Source organism: Hypanus sabinus, chromosome 1 (genome assembly GCF_030144855.1).
Source record: "Hypanus sabinus isolate sHypSab1 chromosome 1, sHypSab1.hap1, whole genome shotgun sequence".
NCBI classification, from domain to species: Eukaryota; Metazoa; Chordata; class Chondrichthyes; order Myliobatiformes; family Dasyatidae; genus Hypanus; species Hypanus sabinus.
In genome coordinates, this window is record NC_082706.1 from 206,454,939 (window position 1) to 206,471,299 (window position 16,361).

Sequence of the window (16,361 nt, forward strand, 5' to 3'; positions counted from 1 at the left end):
TGATTTTTGAAAGATTATTTCTAATGCCACCACAATCTCTAATGCTACCTCCTTCAGAACCCTAGGGTGCTGTTCCTCTGGTACAAGTGATTTATGTACCTTTAGGTCTTTCAGCCTTTTGAGCACCTTCTCTCTTGTAATAGTAAGTGCACCCACTTCTCTTCCTTCACGCACTACAACATCTGGCACACTATTAGTGTCTTCCACAGTGAAGACTGATGCAAAATACTCATTTAGTTCATCTGCCATCTCCTTGACCACCATTATTATTTCTCCTGCCTCATTTTCTAGCGGTCCTATATCCACTCTCATCTCTCTTTTATTTTTAACATACTCAAAAAAAATTTACAATCCACTTTGATATTATTTGCTAACTTGCTTTCATATTTCATCTTTTCCCTTCTACTGATTTTTAGTTGCTCTCTGTAGGTTTTTAAAAACTTCCCAATCCTCTGTCTTCTCACTGATTTTTGTTGTATGCCCGTTCTTTTGCTTTGACTTCCCTTGTCAACCATGGTTATACTATTTTACATTTTGAGTATTTCTTCATTTTTGGAATACACATCCTGCACCTTCCTCATTTTTCCCAGAAACGCCCGCCATTGCTGCTCTGCCGACATCCCTGCAAGCAGCTCCTTCCAATTTACTTTGGGCAACTCCTCTCTCATACCACTGTAATTTCCCTTACTCCACTGAAATACTGCTACATCAGACTTTACTTTCTCCCTGTGAAATATCAAATTGATCATATTGTGATCACTGGCTCCCTCATCGCCTCCAGTTCATTGCATAACACCCAGTCCAGTATAGCTGAACCCTGGTAGGCTCAATGACAAAATCCTCTAAAAAAAAAACGATCTCTTCAGCATTCAACAAACTCACTCTCTTGAGATCCATTATCAACTTAATTTTCCCAGTCAACCTGCATGTTAAAATCTCCCATGGCTACCATAACATTGTCCTTTTGACTTGCCTTTTGACAACTATTTCTTGTTGTAACCTGTGGTCCACCTCCCAGCCACTGTTGGGAGACCTGTATATAACTGCCATCAACGTACTTTTACCCTTGCAGTTTCTTTACTCAACCCACAAGGATTCAACATCTTCTGACCCTGTGTCACATCTTTCTACTCATTTGATGTCATTCTTTATCCCCCCCCCCAACAGCTCTAACAAACCTGCCTGCGAGAATATTGGTCCCCCTTGGGTTCAAGTGCCACCTGTTACCTTTGAACAGGTCATACCTCCCCCAGAAGAGATCCCAGTTATCCAAAAACCCGAAGCCTTGCCCCCTGTACCAGCTTGCATTATTCAGTCTATTTATTTATTTATTTAATTTGGAGATACAGCATGGTAACATAAGAACATAAGAAATAAAAGCACGAGCCCAGTCCGCCATTCAATAAGATCATGGCTGATCTGGCTATGGACTCATCTCCACCTGCCTGCCTTTTCCCCATAACCCTTAATACCCCCATTATGCAAAAATCTATCAAACCTTGTCTTAAATATATTTACTGACAGGTCCTTCTGTCCAATGAGCACATGTCACTCAATTACACCCATGTGACCAATTAATCTACTAATCTATATTTCTTTGGAATGAGGGAGGAAACCCACAGAGTCATGGGAAGAACATTAAAGCTCCTTAGAGACAGCAGCAGGAATTGAACCTGAGTCACTGGCACTGTAATAGTGTTATGCTAACCACTATATTACCATGGTGCCTGGAGTGTAGGAGAATTAGGGGAGATTTGATTAAGGAATGCAAAATTATGAGGGATATAGATAGGGTAAATGCACAGGCTTTTCCACTGAGATTGGGTGAAACTAGAACTAGAGGTCATGGGTTAAAGGTCAAAGGTGAAATGTCTAAGGAGAACCTGAGGGGGAATTTTTCCACTCAAACCCTGTGTTTCAACAGTGAAGGGAGGATAATATTGTTGTTTATACATTTGTGGTTTTTAAATGTTGCTTTTGCTTTTTTCCAGGCTGAAGGCTGTCGATTACAGAGGGAACTACGTGGCTACCTAACCGCAGTGAAAGGTTGTCGTATCAATTGATATTCTCTCATTTTGATTTGTGTGATTTACATGAAGCATTAAGCATTGAACTTTACAGCTCAGTACGGGCTCTTTGGCCCACAATGTTATAAACTACTCCAAGATCAGTCCAACCCTTTCCTGGAACAAATAAAGATTTGGAATAATTAGCTTTATTTGTCACATGTACATCAAAACATACAATGAAACGCTTTGTTGGCATCAAATTAAATCAGCGAGGGTTGTGTTGGTCAGCCTGCAAGAATTGCTTGGCTTCTGGTTCCAACATTAGTATACCCACAACTTACTAGAATGGAATAGACCAGAACTTTATCGTCATTGCTTAAGACAACGAGGTTGGGGTGTTACTCCACTCTATGCAAAACAGATATTTACAATGCAGGCAGTATGGCTTAAATTTTTTTTTAAATCCCATATTTACAAGCAACAAGTGACTTTGATAGTCCATAATACTCAAAGGCTTGTGAATTTGGGACGTGGGAGGCAACTGGAGCACCCGGAGGAAACCCATGTAGTTATGGGGAGAATGTACAAACTCCTTACAGGTTTTGGGGGTTGCTTAAGTTATTAACACTTTGTAGGAACTAAAGATGTTTTCAAGCAAGCAAAAATGTAATGTCATCAGTTAGGACATTGATTTCCTCCTGATAAGAAATATCATGTTGTTTATGAACAGCTCAGCTCAGTAAATTACCGTGAAACTGCAGTATTAGACCCCTAAACTGTTTCTCTCCAACTGTTCATTCATTATGTACCATGTCATGACATAGGTGATCGTGGCCTTTCCATGATCATGATTGTTCTTGGCAAATTTTTCTACAGAAGTGGTTTGCCATTGTCTTCTTCTGGGCAGTGCCTTTATAAGATGGGTGACCACTGCTATTATCAATACTCTTCAGAGATTCTCTGCCTGGCGAGAGTGTTCACACAATCAGAAGATGTGATAGGCACCATGTCCTCTTACAACCATCCACCACCTGCTCCCATGGCTTCATGTGACCTTGATCGGGGGCTAACGAGATGCTACACTTGCCCAGGCTAGCAGAGGAAAGGAGCACCTTACACCTCCTTTGGTAGAGATGCATCTCCACCCCAGTACCCTCTATAACTATGACGTGTTGATATTCTAAAGGGCGAATCGATGATTATTTAGATCTGTTAACTCATTAATGTTCAGAATATTCTTTTCTCAGAACAGAGATAATTAATGAGAATGGCCTTTTCCTGTAATCAGCCCATCTGTTAATTTATGAGCAATTTACATGAATCTTGTAAAGGGTCTCAGCCCAAACCTTCAATTCTTTATTCCTCTCCACAGATGCTGCCTGACCTACTGAGTTCCTCCAACATTTTGTGTGTGTTGTTCTGGATTTCCAGCATTTGCAAAATCTTTTGAGTTTATAATTTATATAAATAGGTGGAACTGCCCAACTGGGGGATATTTTCTCTGTGTTATGTAACATGCTTACCAATGATAGTGTTGTTAAATCATCTTTATAAAGACAGTAATTGGTGGATCAAAAGAAATACTTGGTCCATCCAACACAACTTCAACCATCCTGACAGCTGAATGTGACAGAGCTACTGGTTTTCCAAAGCAATTGAACCAGAATATCTACATTGCTTCCTCAACACAACCTGCCCCTCTACCTATCTTCACGTTGTCCTCAAACATGACCTCAAAGCCATCAATTTCATCATCCAATTATTGACATACAAGAAGTGGTTCCAAGTGGTTCCACCTTGGTGGAATACCACTAGTCACCGGTAGTCAACCAGAAAAGGCTCCCTTGACAGTATTCCCATTCTTTGCCTCCTACTAGTAAGCCTGGTAAGCCTATCTTCTATCCATGTGAGTATCTTTCCAATAATATCATGGACTCTTATCTTGGTTAGCAGCACCTAATGCAATAATATTATGTGGAACACCTTACGCAAGTAAACAAAATACACTGACTCTCCATCGCCTTGTCTTGCCTGTTACTTTTTCAAAGAATCCCAACAGATTTGTCAGGCAAGATTTCCCCTTAAGAAAACGATGCTGACCTTGGCCGATTTTATCATCTGCCTCCAAGTACTCTTAATAATGGATGCCAGCATCTTCCCAACCACTGAAGTCAGGCAAACTGACCCTCATCACCCAGGCTATACCCCCTTCTCATTGCTACCATCAGGGAGGAGGTACAGATGTCTGAAGACACACACTCAGCAATTCAGAAACAGCTTCTCCCCCTCCGCCATCAGATTTCTGAATGACATTGAAGCCATGAATACTACTTTTTTTATGTTTTTGCACTACTTATTTAATTTACACACACTTCTTTTGAGTGGGCTGGATGGAGATCCATCTCTACCAAAGGAGGTGTAAGGTGCTCCCTCCCTCTGCTGGCCTGCAGGTCACCCTTGGGCAAGGTGTAGCACCTGATTAACCACCCCCTCCCTCCAGATCAGGGTCACATGAAGCCAAGGGAGCAGGTGGTGGACGGTCTTATGATCAGCCGGTGCAGATCACAAATCCTGGTTATGTGACCACTGACACCAGACAGACAATCTCTGAAGAGTATTGATAATGGCTGGGGTCACCCGTTTTGTAAAGACACTGTCCAGAAGAAGGCAATGGCAAACCACTTCTGTAGAAAAATTTGCCAAGAACAATCATGCTGATGGAAAGACCATGATCGCCCACGTCATATGACAAGGCACATAATGAACGAACGTACTGTAATCTACAGGTTTTTTATTACTTTGAATTGCATTGTACTGTTGCCACTAAGCAACAAACTTCATCGCATATGCCAGTGATATTAAACCTAATTCTATTCTGATCCCTTCTGTCTGTTAAACCCAGAATTTACTTTAGCCATTTTCAGTGTTTTATTTTAACTTTTTGTGAACGCTGGGTAAATATGCCGAACTGTTTGTTTTCCACAGGAATGCAGGAAGCTTCTACAAAGCTGACAGAGTCACTACATGATGTTTATGAGCCTGAGTGGTATGGCCGGGACGATATTAAAACCTTAGGCCAGGTAAGACTGGGCCCAGGTGGGATAAACCAGAGTCACGTATATGTGGAGGAAGAGCAACAATGGAGCAGCGTGATTATGCGTTATGTTAGCCACAGTACACACTGGACAACTTATAATGCAGGAACAATGAACCAAGCCTGCTGAGGTGGGAATGTGCACTCGAAAGCCCTCGCAAGACGAGAGTGCTTTCCACCTATAAGCCCAATCAATTCTCTGGGCGATCGATTGGCTGCGCGCTGCATGCGCACCTGCCACATCCCCTCAATTGATCTGATACAGTTCACCTCACCGTGGCTTTTTATACAAAATGATGGCTAGGCATGGTTTGTGGTAATGGATTTGAGCAAATAATAACTCTCACTGAACACTCACTACTCGAGAGGGAGCTAGGGGTTTACTCTCTGGGGAGAAGAAGGATGAGAGGAGACATGATAGAGCTGTACAAGATATTAAGAGGAATAGACAGAGTGGACAGCCAGTGCCTCTTCCCCAGGGCACCACTGCTCAGTACAAGAGGACATGGCTTTAAGGTGAGGGGAGGGAAGTTCAAGGGGGATATTAGAGGAGGGATTTTTACTCAAAGAGTGGTTGGTGCGTGGAATGCACTGCCTGAGTCAGTGGTGGAGGCAGATACACTAGTGAAATTTAAAAGACTACTAGACAGGTAGTATGGAGGAATTTAAGGTGGGGGGGGGGTTTATATGGGAGGCAGGGTTTAAGGGTCAGCACAACATTGTGGGCCGAAGGGCCTGTACTCTGCTGAATTGTTCTATGTTCTATAAGAGCTTGAGACACTTTGACCTTTATTTCCTGGAATGTAGGAGAATGAGAGGAGACTTGATGGAATTATGAGGGATAGAGATAGGGTAAGTGCAAGCAGGCTGAGGTTGGGTGAGACTACTAGAGGTCAATGGTTATGGATGAAAGGTGAAATGTTTCAGGGGAACATGAGAGGGAAATTATTCACTCAGAGAGCAGTGAGGGTGTGGACCATGCTTCCAGAGGTTTGATTGCAACATTTCAGAGAAATTTGGAGAAGTGCATTGGGGGAGGGAGGCAGAGGGGAAGGGGTATGGAGGACTATGGTCCACATGCAGGTTGATGGGATGAGGTATATTAATGGTTTAGTACAGACTAGATGGGCTGAAGGGCCTGTGTCAGCTCTGCAGTTCTCTATGACTCTATGATCTGAGAAAATGCTACAGGCATGCAAGCATTTTTCTCATCTCACCTCGAGGCAATTGAAGTAATCTTCCAAGCAGGTAGGAAACTGTTCAACCTTTGGCAAGTACACTACAGAACCAAGGTCATCCAGACCTCAGTGATGAGCTGCTTCTATTTGTGCCTGCTGAAAGCCACGCTGCGGAGATTCATCATTTCATTCACTGCGGCACTGAGACAACGATCCTTACACATAATGTTCATGAGACCAAGGTCCTCCACCAACCTATCCTCTGCAGCTCAATGCTCTCCTCCAACAATCACCAGTCTTTGCAAGGCTCTGAAACATGTGAACTGTTTTCCAGGGTGTCATAAAACGCAACAGGCCCTTTGGCCCATCTAGTCCCTGCAGATCTATTAATCTGCCTACTCCCATCAACCTGCACCCGGACCATAGCCCACCATACCACTCCCAACCCCTATTGAAGTTTCTCTTAACTTTTGCAATTGAACCACTCCAGATGGCAGTTTGTCCCACACTCTCACCACCCTTGAGTGAATGAGCTCCCCTCATGTTTTCCATTGCCCCTCACATTCATTATGAGTGCTTGCATGCTGAAGCTCACGATCAAGAGCCGGCAAACAAAGCTTTACAGTGGTATTAATCCTGAGTTTTCAGCACACTATATGTTGCTCATTGCTGACATGGCAAGAGTTATTGTACAGAAGTTAGTGGTGTTTGGGATGGCAGCATCAGAATTATTGTACAATGCTGATGGTCCTTGGGAAGGTAACATCAGAACTATTGTCTAAAGATAGTGGTGTTTGAGAAGGAAGCATCAGAATTATTCTTGGAAGTTAGGGTTCCTTAAGAAGATAGCATCAGAATTATTGTCCAAACTTCAGTGGTCCTTGGGCAGGTAACATCAGTATTATTGTCCAATGTTGGTGATCCTTGGGAAGATAGTATCAGAATTATTGTCCGAATTTTGCTGTCCTTGGGGACAATAGCATCAGGCTTATTGTCCATATTTGTCAGTCCTTGGAAAGATAGCATTGGAATTATTGTCTACAGTTGTTGGTCCTTAGGAGAAACACTCTCACCGCAATAAAATAGGATTCAGACCTACTGTCAAATATTTGTGACTTTTGGGAAGATAGCATCAGAATTATTGTCCAATGTTGGTGGTCCTTGAGAAAATAGTATTAGACCTATTGCCAAATGTTTCTGACCTTTGGGAAGATAGCATCAGAGTTATTGTCTACATTTGTTAGTCCTTTGGAAGACCATATCAGAATTGTTTTCCAAAAGTCAGTAAACCTTCAGTGGATAGCATCAGAAATATTGTCCAATATTAGTGATCCTTAGGAAGGAAGCATCAGAATTATTGTCCAAATTTGGTTGAGTTTTGGAAGATAACATCGCGATCAGGCTTATTATTACTGGTATATGTTGTGAAACTTGCTGTTTTTGGGACAGCAGTACAATGCAAGACACAAAAATTATTACAACTTACGAAAATAGTAAGTAGTGAAACAGATGAATAGCAAAGTATTGTTCATAGGTTCATGGACCATTTGAAAACTTGATGGTAGAGGCGAAGAAGCTGTTCTTAAAACTTTGATTGTTGCTCTTAAAGTTTGAGAATGGTGAGGTATCAGTGAGTGGTTTTCTTCAGAAGCTAAAGGGCAAGCAAAGGTTAACCATGCTCATTGAATACTGAGGTTACAAAGCCAGCAAGGAAAGGAAACAGTCACAGATTTCACCTGTTGTCTCTGTCTTTGTGTTTTGGGAAGAAAGTTCTTCAAAGGATGTGAAGTCCTAGAGATCACTATTCCTCACTCTTGTGCTGGCAAACGGGGGAGTAATGTTGAATTGTCATACAGACCCAAATGTCCAGCCTGTATCCCCGTCATTCCATGTGTTAAAGCAACTGTAAATTAATAACGGCCAGCTGCTGATGCCTTCCTGTGTTAAAATTAATTAGCGCAACTTTTATGCATCACCGTTTGTTTGTGTATCTGTGTGAACAATATGCATGATGCAGCTTTCCTCTGTACTTCTGTACATGTGAGAATCAGAGTCAAGTTTATTATCACTGACCTAAAGTTCAAAGTTCAAAAGTCAATAATCAGCTCCTTGGTCTTGAAGACACCAAGTAAGAGATTATTGTTATTGCATCCCTCAGCAGATTTCCAATATCCTTCCTATCTGCTGATTCATCACCACCTTTGATTCGGCCAACAACAATGCTGTCATCAGCAAACTTCAGTATGATGTTGATGCTATATTTAGCCACACAGTGGGAAGCGAGTAGAGCAGGGGGATAAGCACACAGCCTGTGGGCAACCTGTGCTGACGGAGGTCACGAAGGACATGTTCTTGCCAATGCAGACTGATTAGGAAGTAAGGAAATCAAGGATCCAATTGCAAAAGAAGGTATTGTGGCCAAGATCTTGGAGCTTATTGATTAGCTTTGAGAGGAATTTGTTGTTTTGTGGCAATGGATATTATTATAAGTTACAAAGATAACTAAATAGTGAAAAAGGTGAATAGTGAATTATCTTTCATGGGTTCATGGACCATTCAGAAATCTGATGGTGTATCAAGTCCAATCATTTACTTAGTTACTTGTCTCTAAATTAGTTCTTATCTTCCCGACTCCCACCACCCAGCACATGTCACCTTCTAATTGCTATCAGGGAGGAGGAACAGGAGCTTGACGACCCACACTCAACATTTTAGGAACAGCTTCTCCTTCTCCACCATCAGATTTCTGAACAGACTATGAATCCATGACTACTACCTCATCATTTTCCCTCTCTTTACGGTCAAAGTTCAAAGTAAATATATTGACAAGGTACATATGTGTCTCCATATGCAACCCTGAGATTCATCTTCCTGTGGACATACTCAATAAATCCATAACAGAGTAATAACCATAATAGAATCAATGCAAGACTGCACCAACTCGGTGTTCAACCGGTGTTCAAAAGACAACAAACTGTGTAACTACAAAAAGAAAGAAACAATAATAATAAATAAATAAGCAATAATTATTTAAAAAAATTAAATGAAGAGTCCTTGAACGCGAGTCCATTGTTTATGAGAAAAGTTCAGTGATGGAGCAAGTGAAGTTGGGTGAAGTTATCCCCTTTGGTTCAAGAGCCTGATGGTTGAGGGGTAATAACTGCTCCTGAACCTGGTGGTGTGAGTCCTGAGACCCCTGTACCTTCTTCCTGAAAGCAGCAGTTGGGGGTTCCTGATGATAGATGCTGCTTTCCTGTGTCAGCACTTCATGTAGATGTGCTCAATGATTGGGAGGCCCTTACCATGATTGACTGGGTTGTATTCACTACTTTTTGTAGGATTTTCCATTCAAGGGCATTGGTGTTTCCATACCAGGCTGTGATGCAGCCAATCAATGTACTTCCCACCACACATCTATAGAAATTTCTCAAAACTTTAGATGTCATGCCAAATCTTCACAAACTCCTAAGGAAGTAGAGGTGCTGCTGTGCTTTCTTCATAATTCCACTTACATGCTGAGCTCAGAACAGGATCTCCTACTTATTTATATTTAATATATATTTCTTATTGTAATTTATAGTGTATTTTATATATTGTACTCCACTGCTGCTGCTAAACAATAAATTTAGTAATATATGTCAGTGATAATAGATCTGTTTCTGATTCTGACATTTGGATCCAGATGCAATTTATATTGTTGTCATTATAAATTCTCAGGAGTTCTTTCATTACTTCTCAGAATTCTGATTCACTGTGGGCAGACTTTCACCAGAAGCTGGTTGACCAGGCTTTGTTAACGCTGGACACGTACTTGGGGCAGTTTCCTGATATTAAGGTAAGGTCTGATTACAATGACCATAAGGCCATAAGATATAGGAGCAGAAGTAGGCCATTCAGCCATCAAGTCTGCTCTACCATTCAATCATGGGCTGATCCAATTCTTCCAGTCATCCCCACTCCCCTGCCTTCTCCCCATACCCTTTGATGCCTTGGGTTAATCAAGAACCTGTCCATCTCTGCCTTAAATGTACCCAATGACCTGGCCTCCACAGTCGCTCGTGGCAATGAATTCAATAGATTTACCACCCTTTGACTAAAGTAATTTCTCCGCATCTCAGTTCTAAAAGGACATCCTTCAATCCTGAAGTTGTGCCCTCCTGTCCTAGAATCCCCTACCATGGGAAATAACTTTGCCATATCTAATCTGTTCAGGCCTCTTAACATTCGGAATGTTTCTATGAGATTCCACCACCCCCCCCCCCCCCCCCATTCTCCTGAATTCCAGGAAATACAGCCCAAGAGCTGACAGACATTCCTCATACGGTAACGCTTTCATCCTTGGAATCATTCTTATGAATCTTCTCTGAATCCTCACCAATGTCAGTATCAATCACCACCTCTGAAAATCTCCACGTCACTCAGAGAGTGATTTTGTCCTCAGACACTGTTGTGGAACAGATGATAGTGATCAGCTTCTCCTTGGATTCTTGTCCTAGTAATTATCAAGCTGACACAGATGAAAACTGGGAGGACTACATCAGGGAACTAATTAGATATTGCCTATTTTATAAGATATGCCAAAGTGAAATAGCTCTTACTAAATATTTAACGATTTGTATTCTGAGATTAAATATTATCTGCACCATCTCAAAGTTCAGTATAAATTTATTATCAAAGCACGTCTATACTTAGAGGCCGCTTTATTATGTACACCTGCATACCTGTTTCGTTAATGTATCTGGCTTTATCTATTGCCTTCCTGTTAGCCTCCTTCCCTTCCTCAAACCTTTCCATTCTGGCATCTTCCCTCTTCCTTCTTGGTCCTGAAGAATGGCCTGAAATGACAACTATCTATTCATTTCCATGGATGCTGCCTGACCTACTGAGTTCATCCAGCATTTTGCGTGTGTTGCTCTGGGTCTCCAGCATCTGCCTAATCAGCCAATCATGTGGCAGCAACTCATTGCAGACATGGTCAAGAGGTTCGGTTGTCCTTCAGATTAAACATCAGAATGGAAGAGAAATGTGATCTAAATGACTTTGGCCGTGGAATGAATGTTGGTGCCAGATAGGGTGGTTTGAGTATCTCAGAAACCACTGATCTCCTGCAATTTTCACGCACAACTGTCTCTAGAGTTTACAGAGATTGGTGGCAGTTCTGAGGAAAAATACCTTGTTAATGAGAGAGATCAGACCTGTTCAAGTTGACAGGGACGTGACAGTAACTCAGATAACCATTTGTTAACAACAGTGATGGGCAGAAGAACATCTCTGAACACGTATCATGTCAAACCTTGAAATGGATGGACCACTGCAGCAGAAGACCACACCGGGTTCTACTCCTTTGCCTAATGATATGGTCGCTGGGTGTATAGCTGCCACAATCTTAAACATCAAAGTAAATTTATTATCAAAGTACATGGATGTTAACATTTACAACCTTAATGTTTCATTTTCTTGCAGGCATTTACAGGAAAAATAAAGAACACAATAAAATTTATGAAAAACTATACATAAACAAAGACTGACAACACAATCAGCGTGCAAAAGAAGACAAACTGTGCAAATAAAATAAATAATATTGAGAACATGAGTTGTAGTGTCCTTGAAAGTGAATCTGTAGGTCACAGAAACAGTTCACTTTATGCAGAGGACATCTCCTACCACCAGCTACCATCTTCTGCCCACCAACCAGCAGCTCCATCCCACAACTGCTTACCCACAACAGAACTTAGGAAAATGAAAGCAGCCGACAGCCACCTCAAGGACTCGACAACCCAAGTTCTCACTTTTGTTTGTTTGGTTACTTATTTATTTATAATTATTATTTGTAGGAGCCACGTATTCTGTACTGTGCATTTATTATGGTAACGAGTCACATGAGTGAGGACACGGTAAAAGCGAAGGGAATCAGTTACGTATTCTTCCTTACTTCATGGCAGTCCATAGCTTGGGACCAGCAGAGGTTATACCTTTGCCGACCGTCGAGACAACGCTCAATAATGCTTAATTGTATGTTTGCTAATGGCTAATAAAGGATCAGAATAGGGAATTTGACTCTTTAGAGCAAACATAAGACCTTAAGGCATACAAGTAGAATTAGGCCATTCAGCCCATCGAGTCTCCTCCACCATTCCATCACAGCTAGTCCCGGATCCCACTCAAGCCCATACACCTGCCTTCTCGCCATGTCCTTTGAGGCCCTGATTGATCAGGAAAAGACCAACTTCTGCCTTAACTGTATCCATGGACATGGCCTCCACCACAGTCTGTGGTAGATCATTGGAGCAATGGGTGTGTCATGCAAGTACAACAGCTCCGTCTGAGGTCACAGGCAGGCAGAAATTTATTTGTTTTGATTTGGTATCACTTTTTGCAGCTACATTGCCATTTTTTTCGTATTTGCAGAGTTTGTCTTCTTTTGCACATTGGTTACATGACAGTCTCTACTTGTGTTTAGATCTTCATTGATTCTACTGTATTTCTCTGTGAATGCCGACAGGAACGTGAACTCAGGGTAGTATATGGTGACATACAATATACTGTTTGTTTGTTATGGGCTGTGTTGTATGATGTGGGCAACCAAGGTCTTTCCATGACCATGATTGTTCTTGGCAAATTTTTCTACAGAAGTGGTTTGCCATTGCCTTCTGGCAGCATGTCTTTACAAGATGGGTGACCCCAGCCATTATCAATACTCTCCAGAGCCTGTCTACCTGGCATCAGCGGTCACATAACCAGGACTTGTGATATGCACCAACTGCTCATACGACCATCCACTACCTGCTCCCATGGCTTAATGTGACCCTGATCGGGGTGGAGAGGGGGGGGGCTAAGCAGGTGCTGCACCTTGCCCAGGGGTGAGCTTGCAGGCTGGTGGAGGGAAGGGGCATCTTGGACTTCCTTTGGTAGAGACGTATCTCTATCCCACCACTCAATACATTACATGTATTTTGATAATGAATTTACATTGAACTTTGAACCTGGCCTCTCAATCCTTTCCCACCCTGCCATTCAGTATGAACATGGTTAACCATCCCCAGAACTTAATGCCTGTTTATGTGTGTAGGTTCCACATAGCTTCAGTTAAGCAATCTTTCAAAGCAGCTTCTTAGTGAAGTACATCCAGTCATTGACCTTAGCAACACTGTGGGGTAGAGAATTCCAGAGAGTCACCATCACCTGTGAAAAGTTCCTACACACCTTGGCAGTTCCTTATCTTGTAACGATGTCTAACCTGCAGCCGCACTTCAAACACAATGCCCCCAACCACCACTTCCCTCCACTTTCAAACCTTTCCCCTCCAAAATCACAGTCATAAAGTTGTACAGCAGAGAAAGAGGTCATTCTTCTATCGTCCATGCCAACCACCAAAGCATATCCTACAGGTTAATTTGTAAGTAGTTTGTAACCCTAAAGGTTAACTTGCAAGTTGAGTCTGGGGTGAGGAAGGCAAATGTGATGTTGGCATTCGTTTCGAGAGGACTAGAATATAAATGCAAGGGTGTAATGTGAGAATTTATAAAGCACTGGTGAGTATTGTGAGCAGCTTTGGACAACATATCTAAGAAAGGATGTGTTGACATTGCAGAGGGTTCAAAGGAGGTGACCAGAATGTTTCTGGGAATGAAAAGCTTATGATATGAGGAGTACTTGATGGTTCTGGGCCAGTACTCCTTGGAATTCAAGAAAATGAGGGGTCACCTCATCGAAACCCATCCAAAACATAAAAGGCCTTGATAGAGTGGATGTGGAGAGGACGTTTCCTATAGTGGGGGAGTCTAGGACCAGAGGGACCAGCCTCAGAATAGAGGGACATCCATTTAGAACGGAGATGAAATGAAATTCCTTAGTCAGAGAGTGGTAAATCTGAGGAATTCATTGCCACAGGCAGCAGTGGAGGCCAAGTCATTGGTTATATTTAAAGTAGAGGACAATAGGTTCTTGATTAGTCAGGGTGTGAAAAGTTAAAAGGAGAAGACAGGAGAGGGAAATGGATCAGCCATGATTGAATGGTGGAGTGGGCTTGATTAGCCAAATGGTCTAATCCTGCTCCAATATAGTCTTATGGTGTTATACGGATCCTAAATGGTTCTTCTGTAATCCTATTAACTATCCCATCTTCTCCACCCCAACCTACACGTTATTGTACCAGTATAGGACTCAAACCTTGTGCTGGTATAGGTCAGATCCACATTTCCAGAATAAAAATCTGGGAACAGCTGTTATCCTGTTTCTCTCCATCCAAAGTGGCCGTTCATTCAGGTAGTGTTGTAATGTCCAGTTTTATACCCGATATCGATGGTACATCTTCTCACAGGGGTCTGACTCTAATCATAATTGAAATGCTGCTGTTCTGTCCTTGGCCCCACAGATCAATGTTTAGCAACTGATCAAAGTGAAATAGCAGATCTTTAATCTAATCTGTAAATCCATTGGCTAAAGTATTTTTCACCAAGGCCTGGCTTGCTTCAAGACTTAGAGAATAGCTTTTACCCTGGGAGAAAATGGTTAATATAAGGGGACATATTTTTCAGGTGATTGGAGGAAAGTATAGGGAGAATCAAATCAGTAGAAAGATGTGTGCCATGGGATTGAAAGATGTTGAATCTTTGTGGGTTGAGCTAAGGGTAAAAGGACCTTGATGGCAGTTTTATACAGGCCTCCCAAAAGTATTTGGGAGGTGGACCACAGATTACAACAGGAAATAAAAAAGGTGTGTCAAAAAGGCAATTTCACGGGAGATTTCAACATGCAGGTCAATTTGGAAAATCAGGTTGGTAATGGATCTCGAGAATGAGTTTGTTGAATGCCTAAGAGATAGATTTTTACAGCAGTTTGTCGTTGAGCCTTCTAGAGGAACAGCAACACTGGATTAAATGATATGTAGTGAACCGGAGTTGATTAGGGAGCTTAAGGAGCTTAAGACACTTGGGAGACAGTGATCACAATATGATCGAGTTCAACTTGAAATTTGATAGTGAGAAAGTGAAGTCTGACGTAGCAGTATTTCGGTGGAGTAAAGGAAATTACAGTGGCATGAGAGAGGAGTTGGCCAAAGTAAGTCAGAAGGAGCTGCTGGCAGGGATGTCGGCAGAGCAGCAATGGTGTGAGTTTCTGGGAAAAGTGAGGAAGCTGCAGAATAGATGTCCAAAAAGCGAAGATGTACTCGGATGGTAAAATAGTACAACCGTGGCTGACAAGGGAAGTCAAAGTTAAATAAAAGCAAAAGAGAGGGCATACAGTAAAGCAAAAATTACTGGGAAGATCAACGACTGGGAAGCTTTTTAAAAAACTACAGAAAGCAACTAAAAGAATCTTTAGGGGGAAGAGATGAAATATGAAAGCAAGTTAGCAACAGTATCAAAGTGGGTGGAAAAAGCTTTTCTCAAGTATGTAAAAAATAAAAGATAGGAGTGTGGATATAAGACCGCTAGAAAATGAGGCCGGAGAAATAATAACAGGGGACAAGGAGATGGCAGATGAACTAAATGAGTATTTTGCATCAGCCTTCACTGTGGAAGACACTAGCAGTGTGCCAGATGTTGTAGAGTGTGAGGAAAGAGAAGTGGGTGCAGTTACTATTACAAGGGAGAAGGTGCTCAAAAAGCTGAAAGACCTAAAGGTACATAAGTCACACGGACCAGAGGAACTGCACCTGAGGGTTGAAAGAGGTAGTGGTAGAGATTGTGGAGACATTAGCAATGATCTTTCAAAAATCATTGGACTCCGGCATCGTGCCAGAGGACTGAAGAACTGCAAATGTCACTCCACTCTTTAAGAAAGGAGGAAGGCAGCAGAAAGGAAATTATAGACCAGTTAGCCTGACCTCAGTGGTTGGGAAGATGTTGGAGTCAATTGCTAAGGATAAGATTATGGAGTACTTGGTGATCCAGGACAAGATAGGACAAAGTCAGCATGGATTCCTTGAGGGTAAGTCTTACCTGACAAACCTGTTGGAATTCTTTGAGGAGATTACAAGTAGGATAGATAAAGGGGATGCAGTGGATGTTGTATTTTTGGACTTTCAGAAGGCCTTTAACAAGGGGCCACACATGAAGCTGCTTACCAAGTTAAGAA

At 42.0% G+C, this 16,361-nt stretch overlaps 1 protein-coding gene across 1 annotated transcript in view; it reads left to right on the plus strand.

The window, feature by feature from the left end:
• amph (amphiphysin) overlaps positions 1-16,361 on the plus strand; it is a 221,267-nt gene that overhangs the window by 83,696 nt on the left and 121,210 nt on the right. The window contains exons 5-7 of the mRNA XM_059993715.1: positions 1,992-2,046; positions 4,995-5,089; positions 10,021-10,116. Of these exons, the coding sequence (XP_059849698.1) occupies positions 1,992-2,046; positions 4,995-5,089; positions 10,021-10,116 (246 nt within the window). The remainder of the gene's footprint in view (positions 1-1,991; positions 2,047-4,994; positions 5,090-10,020; positions 10,117-16,361) is intronic.